The sequence below is a fragment of the Otolemur garnettii genome, unplaced genomic scaffold (genome assembly GCF_000181295.1).
Source record: "Otolemur garnettii isolate 467f Iridium unplaced genomic scaffold, OtoGar3 scaffold00028, whole genome shotgun sequence".
Taxonomy (NCBI): Eukaryota; Metazoa; Chordata; class Mammalia; order Primates; family Galagidae; genus Otolemur; species Otolemur garnettii.
Window position 1 is genome coordinate 1,286,229 of NW_003852423.1, and position 17,712 is coordinate 1,303,940.

The 17,712-nt window shown below is 33.8% G+C and overlaps 1 protein-coding gene across 24 annotated transcripts in view; it reads left to right on the forward strand.

The window, feature by feature from the left end:
* HDAC9 (histone deacetylase 9) overlaps positions 1-17,712 on the forward strand; it is a 906,973-nt gene that overhangs the window by 497,727 nt on the left and 391,534 nt on the right. For 8 of the 24 annotated variants that reach the window (XM_023512444.1, XM_023512455.1, XM_012804388.2 and 5 more), the window contains 4 exons: positions 3,557-3,798; positions 8,263-8,413; positions 9,390-9,516; positions 11,815-11,936. In XM_023512444.1, the coding sequence (XP_023368212.1) occupies positions 3,557-3,798; positions 8,263-8,413; positions 9,390-9,516; positions 11,815-11,936 (642 nt within the window). Of the gene's footprint in view, positions 1-3,556; positions 3,799-8,262; positions 8,429-9,389; positions 9,517-11,814; positions 11,937-17,712 lie in introns of all 24 variants that reach the window. The other 16 variants (XM_023512445.1, XM_023512451.1, XM_023512461.1 and 13 more) reach the window with 5 other exon arrangements.

Genomic DNA, 17,712 nt, shown 5'->3' on the forward strand with positions numbered 1-17,712 from the left:
TTTGATGTTTGTAGTTTATGGATAACAAAAATGCCAGCAAGAAGAGACCCCAGGGTCTCTTGAATTTTTACATTTAGTCTTTATAGGGTTAAATTCTGATCTTTTGTTTATTGGGATTTCCATGTAAAAAACTGAAGGCTATAGTTTGGCCTTTTTAATGTAAAAAAGAAATATACCCTTAACAGCCATTGCTTTTTATTGGAATTAAGCCAACTCTTTAAGTTAATGCTCAGAATTTCATGTTACTCCAGAGGCTTGACTGAAAGTTCTACACTGGGTGCTGCAACTAAGACATCCTGCAAGCCATGCTCCTCGTTAGCTTCTGAACTTGTCACAATTAATATCTTTCCTTTCACAAATATCATAACTTAGATATCATTGTCTACCAAATTATAGTTCGTTAATAAATCATTGTCCCATTTTCATTAAAGTGACACATGAAATAGTATCACTGCAAACTTCTGACCAATATGTTGAAAAACAACCAGTGTCAGCAACCTGAAATTGACACTAGTTTACATGCACAGGCGTATGCAAAGGACTGGCAAGGATATTTAATTCTGTAGTATTTGAAAACTTAACATTTGTACTTATAAATCATTGAAGATAGTTCTTAATGGTATGTTCTTATGGTATATAAACTTTGTAGCTCCCAACCTGGAATATTCAAATTTAAGTTTTAGTAGTAGAGCATTAGATGCAATTTGGAAAAAGTAGAAGGGGGAGAATCATTCATATTTCTATCAAAATACAACCATCTTCATTTTCTGCATTGCCAGTCTTTGCTTTTAGGATCAGAAACTAATACGATTAAAAAAAAAAAAAAAAAAAAAAGAAACTAATACGATTAACAGCCCTAGTAGAATATATACTCAATAACAGCTAGAATTTTTGTCGTCGTCTTTTTTTTTTTTAATTACTAACTGCCAACATCTAGAATGAAGCCTGAGACTTTAAAAGGGTTCAGTAAGTGTATATATTGACTAAATTAATTACAGTTATGTGGTTTAAATTGTTATTATAGTATATATGTCACTTTTATTACTGTTTTTCCACATAATGTAATGGAATTTTTAATGGTTGTTTATGTTTCTACCAAGTGATTGTGACATATTTTACTTAGACATTTCCTTGTACTTGGTAATTTCAGCTAAAAAAATAATGATAATACTTCAGTAAACAAAATGACATTGAACTTTTGTCAATGTCAATTGACAGTTATTTTGACAGATAATACTGTCAGTATTATCTCCTTAAGGTATAATCCTAAGAGTTAGCAAACCTGCAGCAAATAGTAGAAATGTGTAACACCTCTCGAAAACATATCACTAAATTGGTTTTGCAGAGTATTATACACTTGGCAACTCCATTTGCAATAAATAATTATCTCTTGGTCATATGCTTACCCTGTACTATGTAGGCATTATGCATAGATATGTATGTACATGAATCATATATATGATATTTAATAATTAATGATGCTTTATTTGATTGATCATCTCATTTCTTTACTATTGAAAACTAATTTCAGTTGTATTCTTTTTATTTTTTTCTAGAGGTTTTAGTGTTTTTATTTTCTGATATTTAGTAGAAACATATAGCATTTTATTTTCATATTTTTCCTAATATTTTTGTTTTGGTGGCTTATTTTAATGCAGGGTAGATATAAAGTTCATGTACAATTTAAAGTTACAACTATTTTAAATCACACGTGCACTTTATGTCCACCCTGTATATAGGAAATTTTCATTTTTATACAATAAAAAAATCTAACAAAATATTTATTGTGTGGTGTGCTAAATGCTATAAATACTCTAAAGTATCTCATTGAAGCCTTTTAACAACTGTGTTATAACTATAATTCGATTTGTAAAGGCATTTTTTTTGGTGGGGGTTCTCATAGTGTTTAAATCTTTGAAATTTTTTTTAATTTAGAAAAGGATCCAATTTTGGCTTTTCTGTGCTATATTGAAGGAAGAGTTGTCTTGGGCCACATATTTAATACACAAATACTAATGAAGGCTGACAAGCAAAAAAACAAACAAACAAAAAAAGATCTGTGCACAATTGTGATATTTACTACAATTAGCAAGCAAGTCCTCAGATAATCCACATGCAGCCCAAAGGCTGCAGTTTGGACACCCTTGACTGGGTCTTTATTTTTTTATTTTTTTTCCTGCCAATAATTGGTTGGATCTGAGTACTTGTTGACCTCTTCCAAAAAGTCATGCGATACAATTTCCATGTTCAAAATCCCTATTGCCTTTAATTTAACATGTTTCAATTAAATACAAAGTTTTCCTACTGCATCTTGTAGGTAGGAGTGATACACAAATTATTTATTAACCACTGTGATATGGGAGACTTACCAATCAGAAGGGACACCAGCCATAAATAAGTGGTATATCTACCTTGTTTGGGGCTTTCCTACTTAAACTATTCCTTTAGAAAGCAGCGTTTTTATCTACTAGAAGTTATGCTAAGCATTTTATATGCACCATCTAATGTAATTTTTATAAACTTAAGTATTATTATCTATAGTTATGCTCACATCATCAAATCTTTCTTTCTCCAGAAGAAATACTTGTTTTAAGTTTCCTCATATTTTTCCACCTTGTTTATTTTAGGTATAAGATAACTGAGGTACAGATTCTTGCTACTTAAAAACCAGCACTGAGAAAGTTAGCTCCTTTTACTCCTTGACATTTGGACCTGACACCATTGTTGGGCTTAATCATCCTTTCCCACGTTTTGGCATGCAGTTTTGTATTGTCTTTCAAAATGCCTTATATACAGTCTTTACTTTTTAAGCTTGAATATATCTTTTGACTAATAATGAAGAAAAATATTCATAAGTGCATATATTTAATTGTAGTAGAATTTCCCTCTTATGACATCTTTCCCTCAATATAATTGCATTTTTTTGATCCAAGTTGACTGTTTTTTGTTTGTTTTTTTGAGACAAGAGTCTCACTTTGTTGCCCTTGGTAGAGTGCTCTGGCCTCATAGCTCACAGCAACCTCCAACTCTTGGGCTCAAGCAATTCTCTTGCCTTAGCCTCCTGAGTAGCTGGGACTACAGTCGCCTGCCACAATGCCTGGCTATTTTAAGAGACAGGGTCTTGCTCTTGCTCAGGCTGATCTCAAACCTGTGAGCTCAGGCAGTCCACCTGTCTCGGCCTCCGAGAGTGCTAGGATTACAGGTGTGAGCTTCTGTGCCCTGCAGTTGACTGGACTTTTGTTAGTGGTTCTGTAGAATAAGTTTTATGGATGACTTTGATACTAATGAACAATGGAAGTCATCTCTTTGAAAAGGGGAATTGTGGAAGATTCATGGCAGGAATACAGATTGATGAGTAAAAATTAGCATGTAACCAGTTTATCAAACCTGATATGCAAATTATCTATCATCGTGAAGAAATGCCTAGAACTATTGACATAAAATTTATTGTACCAGATATCTTTTATTTGTTGTTTGTTTCCAAATGAATATGCTAATTTCCAATCCTTTATAACTCTATTCTACTCCCTACCCTCTTTTCTGTTGTTTTTTTTAGTGGATGTGAAGTCAGAGGTTCCTGTGGGCCTGGAGCCCATTTCACCTTTAGACCTAAGGACGGACCTCAGGATGATGATGCCCGTGGTAGATCCTGTTGTTCGTGAGAAGCAACTACAGCAGGAATTACTTCTCATCCAGCAGCAGCAACAAATCCAGAAGCAGCTCCTGATAGCAGAGTTTCAGAAACAGCATGAGAACTTGACCCGGCAGCACCAGGCTCAGCTTCAGGAGCACATCAAGGTAGCAAATGTGTCTTTGTCTCTGGTCTTACTCAGGACATCTTCGTAATGGTGGGTACAGCAATGCCCACGAGGGCACTGAGGGGAGTTCTGCTGTGATTAAGACACGGATCTATGACTTAAAGGAAATTATAATTGTACTAGTGAAAACTTTGGGTAAGTACCTGTTAAAAACATGCTTTGCTTCTTAAAAGGGACTGTACTACTTCTGTGTTCTCTTCCTTGCAGAGTCAGTAGTGGGGAATAGTAACTTCCCTCCCTAGCTGTACATTCTCTTTCACGTGATTTTATTCATTTGTCCCATCTTCTCTCCACTAAGAAGAACCACAAGCCTGGAAAGGCCCAATTTATATTTATTAAGAAACTGCAGATGCTATTTACCAGGAAGGATAAGTCATGTTATATGAAAAGAGACCCTTTTAAAAATAATCTTTGATCTATAAGTAGATATTCTAAGTATGTCCTGAACTTTCCTTTAGAAAAAATTACATACTGTATACATTCAAAATAATAGCATAATAAAAAGCTCATGGGAGTTATATATGGCTGGTACAAATATTTTTATAGATGGTAGATAAGAATTTATTGAAAGAATTTTGGGCACAGTTGACAATTTAAGACTCAAGTTGTTTAAATTATCCAATGATAAATATATCCATAGCTCAGAAATTTTTTATGATGGCCTATTATCAGATTATTTTAGATGTGTCTAGTTTTTATTTTTTATTTTTTATCTTTAGCGATGTTAGTTTAGCTTTATTTGTAAAATACCTTCCAACTTTTTGACAAAGACATTAGAAAACAAGGCAGCTTTAGTCTCTGTGAATATTTGATTTGAATTTACTATGTTAGGAAGATAAAAGCAGCAAATATTTATAATAATTTATTTTCATATCTAACTCTTTTAAAGATGACTTCAATATGTGGTAACTCATTAATATAATAAATTTTATGTTATATCCTATCATATTTTATGATATTATATTTTGGTACTTAATCTATTAGTTGCTTATCAAGTACAAGCAGCTCATTGATGTGGGGTTAATATAGATAACTGATCTATGTTAATATTGTATAATTTTACCCAATAAATTTTACAGTGTGTGAGAAGGCTATCTCCTTTCCTATGTTCCTTGTTTCCCAAGCTACTTCCTGAGCCTGGAAGGCCTATATCATCTATCTTATTTTTCTAAACAGGCTCTTTTACTTGATATTAAATATGATTTTTTTCTTTTACTAGTGAACTTTACTAAAAGAAGCCTTGCATATTATTGATCTATAAGATACCTTAAAAATAAGGGTGAAGATTTTCTTTTGGGCTCCATATGGAATCGTAGCAAAAGGCTATATTCTGAAGTATGAATAACTTTCATTTAGTTTATAGGCTTAATTTTGAATGAATATTAAAGCATTATTGTAATTTGAAATATGAAGCAATAATAGGAACACTGATGTCTGGATCTCTTTCTTCAGCTTTTCCTGGTATGTTATAATGGCAAAGATAAATGAGTAAAATTTATGGTCTTCACCACGTAGTTCATTTTGCTGCTTTATGTGAATTATGCTGCCCTGAATATGGGGCAGTACTGATAAATTACTGCTTTAGATACTTCTTTCATTTATATTTGATGCCTTCTGTAGCTGGAAAATCAATATAAATTTTTTAGTAAGTAATTTATTGTTTAATTTTACTAAAAAGTCAATAGTAGCAAGGAGGTAATTATTTATTCCTTTCATATAAGCAAAATGATAGTATTCATTGAAATTATGAAAGAGCTAAAAAGAAGTAGTTTTTAAAATGATTTTCCAAAGTAATGAGTCGTTCTTCCCAAAACTGAAGATAATAATTAAAATCTCTTTTTAAGATTAGGAAGTTTTGTACTTTTTAAAAACTTTATTTTATTTTGTTATGATTTTATACTGGTAAAGCTAAAAGTTGATGCTTTTAATAGTCATTTAAATTTTACTTTATAAGGAAGACACAGTACATTATGATTTAATTATGCAGGGTATCCATAAAGTTCATGTGCAATTTAAAATTGCCAACTAGTAGCTATTTGAATTAGCTAACAGTTGAATTAGCATTAGCATTTTGCATCTTTGCCTTCTGTAATAACGAAAAATGTGTTGAGTTAAGTGCTGTTATCCCATTTTTCCACCTACTAATCTGAGTTAGAAAAAAATAATGTAGCATTTCCAAGATGATACAGTCAGTGAAGAGTTACTCCCAGGCTTACAGTCTTGCCTGGTCTGCTCCTAAGTTACCCTTCCTCATTCCTGGGTCAAAATATCTGGAAATGGAGGGGTAAAATTTTATTCCTTTTATTGTTTTAATTCTCATTCCTGTGAACTTTGATAGTGAATATAGGCATGGTAATTAAATTGTGTGCATTTCTAGATTCCTAAGAAAGATTAACGTTCATATACATTGGGGCTTTGAGTAAAGCACTGAATCAATTAGACAAATCCCAATATCTGTGTAAAGTTAGCACTAGGCAGAGTTTAAGCATAGTTATGACTTCTTCTACTGAAAGAAATATCTAAAAACATTCATTAAAGGACTGGTATGTCAAGGGCAAGACACCAAAGATTTTAGCATGAAGAGGCATCAGAAATGCTTTAGTCATTGTGGGTGTGTTAGGGCTATTATGATTGACATACAATGTTAGCTTCTTATTGCTCCTGTGTGATTCTGATGCCTCTACATGTATCTTTTTATTTTTATTCTATTACTTTTTGGCATAAAATTTAGGGTTTTAGGTACCAGTCTAATATTAAAAAATTACCCATTTCATTAGTATTGAAAGTTACAAATACAGTTTGAGCATCCTTTATCTGAAATGCTTGGGACCAGGAGTGCTTTGGATTTTGGATTTTTTCAGATTTGGAAATATTTGCATATATGTACATAATGGTATATCTTGGGCATGGGATTCAAGTCTAAACATGAGATTCATTGGTTTCATATATACCTTATATACATAGCTTGAGGGTATTTTTATATAATATTTATAACAGTTGTATGCATGAAGCAGAGTTTGTATATGTTGAACCATCCTAAAGCAAGAACATCTTAGCCACTCATGTGCATAATCTGTAGTTGTTTGGCATCACCATCATTACTGATTCGGAATGTTGGGGGACTTGCTCTTAGCACATCAGCCTGGCTGTGTACCATTTTATTAACCATTGTGGGTGTTCTTGTGTGGGGGAATCTAGATGTGTGCAGAAAATGTAGATCACAAGTGAAGGGAGTTGGGAGGGTCTTTTTATCCTTGGAGATGCTGAATATACTGTGTGTTGTGCCTATGTTTTGATTTTATCTGTCATTTGAGCTTAGATATGGAATTTTCCATTTGCAGTGTTATATCAGTGCCCAAAAAACTTCAGATTTTGGAGCATTTTGAATTTTCCAAATTAGGGATTCTAAACCTATAGTAATAATAATTACAATTAGTATGATTCAAACTTAAAAAATGAAATGTTATGTCCATTTTAAATATGAGGCATGAGAGAGATTATTCTCTACCTTACATATTAGGAACTAAAGTTCTAAGTAGCCTAGTAACTCATCCAGACATATTATCTAGTAAGGTAAGAGCCTAAGACAAACTCAAGGTCTTTAATTTTTCCTCAGTGGGAAAGTTTACTATACTTCATAGACATGTAATTTCCAGTCTGAAAAGAAACTGATAACCTCAAAATGGCTATTAAGAATGTTTCATATTTAGGTTTGTTATTCATTGTTCAAAAAATAATTCAAGGGATTCAGAAAGCCAGACAATACTGCATTAAAGTGCACTTCTGTGGAAGTGAATTCTTCTTGACCACTGTCTCTAGTCTAAGGTTTTTGTGTTCTGAATGAAAGAGTAAGACATTTACTATTTTGAGTGAAGACCCTAATATGTGTATATAGATTGCATTGGTCAATTGAGAATGTTCTCTGTAAGTTTTCAAAATTTTTAGCATTCATTTATTTCAGGTAGAGTTTCTCCAGCTTAACATATATCACACCATTCTATTTGCTTTGGTTACTTTCCTACCATTTCTCAGGATAAGAACTGAAGATTTCACTTGTTTGTTTATAAAGTGAAAGATTTCTTTATAAAATAGACTTCTGGGCAGTCCCTACCATTGCCTGTTTTAATATATTTTGCACATATTAAAAGCAAACTTATTAAGAGAACTAAAGATTTAATGAATAGAAACTGGTAGACATGAGTGCATTTGGTAATTATTATTGTTAGGAAGGCACAGGTAATGGAGCTGCCTAAAAACTTGCCTGTTGATTACATTAGGACCATCATGGCATCAGTCAGTTGTCCTCAGGTTACAACAATGTACAGAAAAAGTGGGTAAAAATATAAACTAAATGTAAACAAATTCCAAAAACTCATAACATTTCAGTTGTGGTCTACGAAACCTAAAGAAATTGCACACTCTCATGTCTTTCTCTTCTCGCAAGTTGCAACAGGAACTTCTAGCCATAAAACAGCAACAAGAACTCCTAGAAAAGGAGCAGAAACTGGAGCAGCAGAGGCAAGAACAGGAAGTAGAGAGGCATCGCAGAGAACAGCAGCTTCCTCCTCTCAGAGGCAAAGATAGAGGACGAGAAAGTAAGAGGCACCAGGGTAAAAGATGGACTCTCTTCCCTCATCTTTACTTGATCATCATTCAGAAAGGAGCCTGACAAAGAGTGGAATTAAACTTGTCAAAATTGTCTGTGTTTAATTAGAACAATAAACTATAGACCCAACTATAAGGTTCTGACATTCCCATATCAGCCAGCTCTTTGTATTCAATGTGCCTGGCACTGTTTGGCAAAGATGCTTATCTTTGGTTTTTTTAACCTGTAAATTAATGTTATTCTACAGCAATATAGTTAGGCCATTGTACTTTATAATAAACTTACGCTCCTGTCTCCTCACTGCGCCTTCTTTATTCCTGCCCACGTAATAATTACTCTGTAAGCCATGCCTTTCCTTCATTTAGTTTCTGCATTCTCAAACTTCGGGAAGATTTAAGGCAGAGCACTTGTAAAAGAACCATCCACAAGAGGGAGACAGAGCCAAATAATTCTCCTGTGTTAGGTCAGTTCAAAATCAGGTCGTAGCAAGATTTAAAATTTGATGACTTGAACTGGAATTGTCAGCAATATTTATTTGTTTAATGCTCAGAGTGGTTTTAAAAAGTTAAATTTTTCAAACTAGCCACTCAGAAGAGGTCGTTTTAATGTATTTACAGGATCTAAAATGTATCTAATCCCCTCCCCAGATTCTTGATTATTAAAAAGCAGTGTTTTGTTTCTCAGCAATATTTTTTAAACTCCAGAAAAAGTATTATTTCTGGGAATTCCCTATTTGCCAAAGCAATTAAAGAAGGTCTTTTGAAAACTGGCAGTTTAAGCAGTAGTCTCAAAGCATTACTATGCTATTTTCTAAAGCCTACCTAGCCCGTGGTTTCTTCTTTTAGTAGGAAAACTTCACATGCTGTGTGACAGTGATGTTACTGCTTAATTTTTGCTGAGTGTTCTAGAGGCATAAGAGGACAAAATTCACAGTCAACATCTGTTTCTGTGTGCACGTGTTTCAGGAGCAGTAGCAAGTACAGAAGTAAAGCAGAAGCTTCAAGAATTCCTATTGAGTAAATCCGCAACGAAAGACACTCCAACTAATGGAAAAAACCATTCCGTGAGCCGCCATCCCAAGCTCTGGTACACGTATGTTCAGCGTTTGACTGTTTTCATTCCCAGTGGTAAAGAGCATAGGCTCTGTATTTAGCTTGCCTGGGTGCAAATCCTAGGCCTGCCTTTTCTCAGCTGTGTGGCTGCAGGCAAGTTCCTTGAATTCTCGAAGGATCAGTTTCTTTCTGTATAAAAGTAGGATAATAATAGTATCTGCCCTCTATGGTTGCTGGGATGGTCCTATGAAATAATGTGGTAAAGTACATGGAGGGAGAACTGCCTAGTAATGTTAGAATTCATCATCTTGAGGACAAGGAAGTATATATGTTCTTTGATGAATGAGTAACTGTCAAATGTATGGTGGGGCATAAAAATTAATTCATATTTTTCTATTCTTAAATGCTGTACTTGATATCTACATAATCATTTTTGAAGACTTGAAAGATTGTGATTTGATTTTACTTGGCTTAGTAAAACAGAGGTCAGAACTATTTTTGAAAGTCCAGAAAGTTTTTGACTGAATTAAGGGGGAAAAAAAGGAAGGAAGGAGGATAAGGGAGCATAGGGAAGAGAGAGGCAAAACTGCTAAACCAATCAATCAATCCAAGATGTCAGTGAAGACTTTGCCCCTGCCCACCTCACTCCATTTCCTACCACCCAGTAGAATATTAGTCTGGTTTCTGACCTTCAAAGCTGACAACATAATGTACTATGGTATTATAGGTTTTATGGATCTATATCTCCCCAAGTCCAGTAAAGAGATATTATATAATGCATAATTATTTTTGTAAAATAAGAAGGAATGTGGTGTGTTTAAAGATCAGTATGAGGAACTGATAAGCAACTCATATATGGATTATAGACTTATAGATAATAGTTTCATTCCCCTCATAAATGTGTTTGCTAAGGACCATAGGCTTTTCCACTTAACATACTTTTTAATCCCTGTATCAGCAAGGAGGGAATAGCATTTGATTATGCTATTGTAGTAAAGTTGTAAGCATCCCAAATATCTGTTTAAAGAGTGACTGTGGTTAGGCATCTGCCCTTTTATGCATTTCTCCCTGCCCCGGCCAAAAAAAAAAGGTAACAGGCAGATTTCACAATGTTTTATAAGTACTTTTTAACAATTTGCATTATTTCTATGATACACATTAGCTGACTTGAGAAACTAATTTCTGAAGAAATTTTTAAGTGTTTTGACAACAACACAAAGCATTTAAAAAGAAATATCATTTTGTTATCTAAAACTACACAACTTATAAATAATAAATAATTCCCCCCAAAATTAAAGCCTGTTTTAAGACAAGATAAAGACTTTTTGTTACAAGAAACAACTACATAGTAACTGAAAACAACTAATCAGCTGAAAATTCTTTAGCTGCTCTCTTGGGCATATTAAACATGGTTCTCACGTGTGCTTAGCAATCCTGTCTTGTTTTTACAGAAATGAACTTCAGTAGTGTCTGACCCCAGATAACTATAAATCATTAATTTATGGAATCTGAATTTATTACCATTTTTTTTCCAGTTGTAGCTAGATGAAACATCCTTAAACCAGTACATTCTTGAGAATGTATGATTCAAATAAATCATACTGATAGATCAGTCATTGTAGTGATGCCCATTGAAAGGGCATAGTCTCATAGTTTTCCTCATGTATAATAATTGTAGGTGTTTATGTACACTGGATAGTCACTGTTCAATCCTGTATTCTCTGGGAGCAGCATTCCATCTCTTTCATTATATTTCCTGAAGAAAAAGAAAACTTTAAAACATGGGTTTCATATTGAAGAATGTGATCTCCAGTCTATGCTATTGAGACAGCTACCAAAGTCAGGAAACCAGAAAACTATTGGCACCGTATTCTCTTTTTGGTAAAAAAAAAAAAAGAAAGAAAAGAAAAGTTTCTCTAATAGACTTGCACGTATCATCTAACACTTTTTAAAAATGAATGAAGTCCTTTTATGTATTTACTTCTACCTTGGTTGTTCTACTTTGTTGGCTTAAAAAAAAATTAAGATGATGACTTTTCCCCTCATTTGGCTCTTAAAGAAACATATAACATGATCTCAGAGTATCTTGGTAAATTCTTTTAGTGAAGCAAGCTTTTCTGTGTGACCATATGACCACTGTGTGGTGGACATTCTTAGGAATCCAGCATCATTCCATAATATACTGCTGCAGTGAACTCAGTTACTGTGGTTTGTATACACTAAGAAGAAAGAACATAAACACAGCTGAGGCGTGTGTATAGCATGTCCAACTGATGTTGCTGACCAACACGCAGTGAATACTTCAGAGTAAATCGTGAAACTTTTTTGTCTTTTCCAGGGCTGCCCACCACACATCATTGGATCAAAGCTCTCCACCCCTTAGTGGGACGTCTCCATCCTACAAATATACATTACCAGGAACCCAAGATGCAAAGGATGATTTTCCACTTCGAAAAACTGGTAAGTTGATTTAACACAAACATCACTTGCTTTTCTATAACATACCTGTAATTTCATTTTATCACCCCACTAGAGAAAAAATCAAAGGATCTGAATCATAGATAGTACACCCTCTGTACCCCTGTTCCCAGTGTAAATGAACATGCTACCAAGCACGTGTACCAACGTACCCTTGCATACACACCCCAGCTTGACTTCTCCATCAGTTGATTCACTGTATAATCAGAGTTCCTTTTTAAATTTAAAAGTTTATCTTATTTGGATTTTAGCCAAATTATTTTCATATTAGCAGCAAAGGGTAGAATAAAGAAAAACATAAATTTGATTTCTCAGAAAATTTAACTCTTCCTTTTAAGGACCTGTATAATTTTCTCCCTTTATTTGTTTTTCTACTGAGCCTCAACTATTTACTACAGCAATGGAAATTATAAACTTTTTTCTTTTTAAAAACCTTAAATTTTAATTATGTGGCGAAACAGGTAAGGCCAAGGCTACTTCTGAGTAAGTGACTTGCCTAATGTCTCATGAATTATAGGAGAGCCCAGAGTGAAGATTTGTACCTAATAGTCTCAAGTAATTACATTAAATGTTGTGTAGAGGAAATAGCACAATGAAGCTTCTATTTGGAATTTAGTAAATAATCCAGAGGCTAGAAGGCCTATGTTTGTTTTCTTATTTTCTTCTCTTTTTTTCCTGAGTAGTCTGATTATGTGTCTATTTAATGTGTTATTGCTCTTACTGCTATAACAGATATGTTTAAATTTAGGTAGCTATACTCATAAATAGCATTTGTATACATTCTTTTCCACATCTTACGCTGTTTTCCAAATATAGTTCTTTAGAGATAGCAGTATAATTTAACATTTTTATCTCCATAATTGATCTGAAAAGGTATTATAGCACATTATTTGGTCTATTGTATTTTACTCAGTTCTGTTTGAAGAAGTATAGATTTATTTCATTTATATGTGAAATCTACAGAGCAAAAATGATTTCAAATACTTATATTCATTTTCCAAGCAATTTTGAATAGTTAGAATGGCTACAGACAACAAAAACAAATGCTGACACTGTTTTCTGTCATATAATTTACCACTCACATAATGAAGATTTAGAAAATAAAATAATTATGAATAAGAATTTATTATCCAGTATCTAGCCCACACTGTACCAGGCATTAGCAAAGTACTGCAAAGCAACCTGTGCCTTTATATTTTTATGGCCCCCAAAGTTTTGTGTTTCTGCTAAAAGATGATGAGTCTTGTAAAATAATTTAATAGAAGGCTGTGCAAAGGCAAGAATGATTGTGTTTTAGGTAGTTGCATCAGTCTCACACTATTATCTGCAGATTATCAGATTGTCCTTCTTATAAATAAACTTCTCTGGGATAAAAGGAAGAAAGCAAAGAGTGAGCCTCTATGTATTTCTAAAACATGGAGTATAGTTTATGAAAATTGATCCTTAAAGGACATGAGTCGTAGAATGTGGGGACTTTGATCTGCAGTTTTGACATTTAGTTAGACCAGTGGCATAAGTAGGAACTATTGAAAGAGATTATGTGGATATTGCCTGAGGTCTCAGGGCAGTGGCCGGCATTCAAAAGCCCGAGGAGTCACTAAAAGGAAAGAAAATACGGAGTCCTCTTATGGCAGGAGGTTACTGATGAGTGATACAGTTGCATTCACAGAGAAAGACTGCCATCCTGCTGAGCACATGGCCTTTGAATATATCCTTACCACTGGGAGATTGAAAACTGACTGCAGAACTGATACTGATTTTGAAAAGATGTGGCATTTGGGACCAGTAAGCATCCAAAAAGAAAATCTGATCTTTTTCAATACTTAAGGACAAGTACTAAAAACCCACACTTTGTATGCTACTGTTTCCATGAGAACAGCTTAAGATTTTTCCTCTGTGAAGAATAAATAACAAGCTGTTAATTTATTCTCATAGAAATTCTCAATCTGCAATCAAGTTAAAAAAGAAATCCTAAACAGGATTTATATTAAAAATTCTTATTTAAATCTGTACAAATACACACGACATTTTCTGTGCCTGACTATGTGAAATATAATAATAGTGAAAATCCCTGGTCTTTTCTGGTAGTACATTTTCTGTATTTACCCAATATTTCAAGTTTCGTCCTTTCATATTGAAAATCTGATACTTATGAAGTGTCAAGCTGCTGATCTGTAAAACCAAACATTTTCAAGCATTGTAGCAATAAAGTCCTTGAATGGCTGTTAATACTTTAATATCTCTATAGGGGTTTCAAAATATTTCTTAATTCAGTTCCCATTGTCTGTTTAAGAAAAGCATGATATAATTAAAAACAGATGTTTTCAACATGCTATCTAAAATACTTAAAGATACCCTTCATTAATTACAAAACAGGCAGAACTCCTTCAACTTGTATAAATAGTATAGTCCATTTGGTGTATCTCCAATTCCATTGTGAGAAAATTTAGACATATATTTGCACTGAAGAGCACTGAAATATTGTCAAATAATTTTTACTTCAGCATTTGTAGTAAAATTGCATTTTAGTGGTCAAATTTCATAATGAAAAGAGTAAACAATAAAAATTTTACCACAATAAAACATATGTGATGATTAAGGAAACCATTTAAGATAACTTCTGTGTAAAACTGCATCATAGTAACTGAAATCTAGCGCTAAATATATAGCAGAGACTCCAGTGTAGCTATTGCAGATAGAGTTATGCTTTTCTACTAGGGCTGATTCTAAACCTCTGTTGTCTATTTGAATTTGGTTGAACTCAATCTTAGGTTTAAAAGAAGTTGTTAAATGAATGTATTCTATATCTTTAGATCTCCTTTTAATGCTTAATGCTTTTTTCTTTTAATCTTGTATCATTAGTAAATTGCCAGCATGTATCAGCAAGATTTAAGAGAGTAAAACTGGAAAGCAGAGTTAGAGAAATCCTAATGACCTTAAATTGATTAAGGTAGCCCCAGGGGTGTCGCTTAAGCAGTGAGCACGATTTGGAACCTCTCTTGACCTTTCAGGACCTTCCTCAGATAGTGATAACCCAGGAACAGCCAACTATAGAATTCTCATTTGTCTGCAGGAAAGCTGACCTTTGTCATACAAAGTGGACCTTTACTTCCTTCCCCTTGGGAAAATCATAGCTTCCCCTGGAATTTGGACATTTTAGAAACATCAGAATAACACTAATTTTTGAATTTAATCATGCTCATTTCTAATTCATTTTTCTTGTAAAAATAGGATTTGAATGTCTTTGATCCTTTTACAATAATCATCATCAAAGACTTTACATAATTGATCTTGAAGTTGAGAATAACATGATTGTTTTTAATTTTTATATTTATTGCATACATGTAAAATAGCACTTCCTTCTGGAGTTATACTTTATGATTCCTTTTGTCCCATGATATGTATGTTGATATGGAACTTTGGAATATTTTACTAAACTTAATGCTTTGGCTGAAAATGATACCATTGCTATATAGATGATGTTTTTCCCTTATAGAGTACACTGCTGGACTGATAATAAACTATTAAGTAGAGAGAGAAAGCTTCTGGGTCTAGGCACATTCAAAATAATACATATTTCTCACAGAGATACTGCATATGTGGTAACTTTGAACTGACCTTCAAAACCATTTGAATTGGATTCTATTCCAGTGAGCGTGTGCATATGTTTCATAAAATACTGTGGTAAAAATTTCTAGAGGTTTTATGCTCCATTATATTACCAAGGTCTTACCCAGTGAATTTTGCCTTTCTTTGAATGTTATAGTCTTTCCATTTAATACTTCAGAACAAAGTGAGCTGGCTGGCTAGATTAACCTCTTAAAGTGCACAAGCCATATAAAGCTTGGCTTGGGCTAATAAGACTGTTCCAGCCTCACTGAAATATTCATTTTTAATGGTCAGCAACACGAGAATAAGACCTAAATATGGAAGGGGTCCAAACATAAGTTAAGGTTTTGGAAGGCCAGTGGCATTTTCCACCATGAGTAAATTGGAAAGACACCATAGATGAGATATACAGCTTTATAAATCTCCCCTCAGTATAGCAGTCAGCAGTTATGTTGTGGTACCTTGGTGACCTATTCAAGTTATTATAATTTAAGATTAACACACGGAGATTGTTTACTGGTTTAAAATCTGAACCCCCCTCTACTTCAGTCTCTTTCTTATACACAAACACACGCAATGGGCCCACATGCGTATCATACATTTCTGCAAAGATGGCACTGAGATAGCATTTAGGTTTATAAAAAACATTGGCTCAAAATCTTATTCCAGATTGACAAACACTGGAGCATTAGTTGGATTGTTGTGACTAATCTTGCTTAAAATTATTGAACTACATTCCTCCTGATATATGTTATACTGGTTTCCCAGGATTGAGAAGCATTATGGTACTATCATGCAGGCTTTGAATTCACACATACTAGTTTGAAATCTGTATCCTCAATCTTGTGTGATTAATTTAACCTCTCCAGAACAGGATTTCCCTTATCTATAAAATGGTAATAATAATTGTATTTGATTCACACAGTTATTTTGAGGATTCATTTAAATAATGCATGTAAAGCACTTAGGATCATGCCAAGGATTTAGGGTGTGCTTAATCTTAACTTTTTCTTTCCAGTTGATAAGGAATCAAGCTTCCATCTGGTAAAAATTAATTCTTATGTTTTGGAAGGACCTTATAAAGTCTTACATTCCTCCACCTTTATTAATAAAACAAGTAAACTAAGGACAAAGTAGTAAACATTCTCATTTTATAAGCTGTGTGCAACTTGAAAGGCTAATATCAAAATGGGGATAAAGATCTTTGTTAATTCTGCATATTGCCTGACATAACAGAGCCCAGTATGGTGTTGAAACACAGCAGCAGGCTCTCTATCTGTGATTCTAGCTGCTCAGGAGGCTGAGTCAGGAGGAGGCTCGGTGCTTATTACTAGGACTAAACAGAGTTTTAATTTCTCCTGATGACTTCATTTTTTAAGCTTGTAGACTTTAATTTTTAGAACAGTTTTAGATTTATAGAACAATGGAACAGATAGAATACAGCCTCTATATTGCCACCTCTCCCCATCACCACCCCCACATTTTTGCTTTTTCAACATCTTGCATTAGTGTTGTATATTTGTTGCAGTTAATGAACCACTATTAATATATCAGTATTAATGTAGCACATCCATAGTTTGTTAAGGTTTATTCTTTGTGTTGTAAAGTTCTATGGGTTTTAAAAAATGCATAATGTTGTGTGATGAATCTACCACAACAGTATAGTACATAATAGTTTCACTACCCTAAAAATCCCGTAAGCATGCTCTACTTATTCATCCCTTCCCCAACCTACCTCTGGTAATCACTACTTTTTTACTATCTCCATAGTTTTGCCTTTTGCAGAATGCCATATAGTAAATAGCCTTTTCAGACCAGCTTTTATTTGGCAACATGCATTTAAGATTCCTCCATATCTTTTTGTGGCTTGAAGCTTCCTTTTCTTAGTCACTAAATAAAATTCCATTATATGGATGAGCCACGATTTGTTTACCCATTTACTTAGTGAAGGACATAGTTGTTGCTTCAAAATTTTGGTGCTTACGAATAAAGCTGCTGTAAACATTGGTATGCAGGCCTTTGTATGGACATATTTTCAACTTCACTGGGTAAATACCTACCAGGGTGTTAGCTGGATTTTATGGGAATGCTGTGTTTAGTTTTGTGGGAACTGTTAAGCTGTCTTCCAAAGTGGCTGTCCCATTTTGCA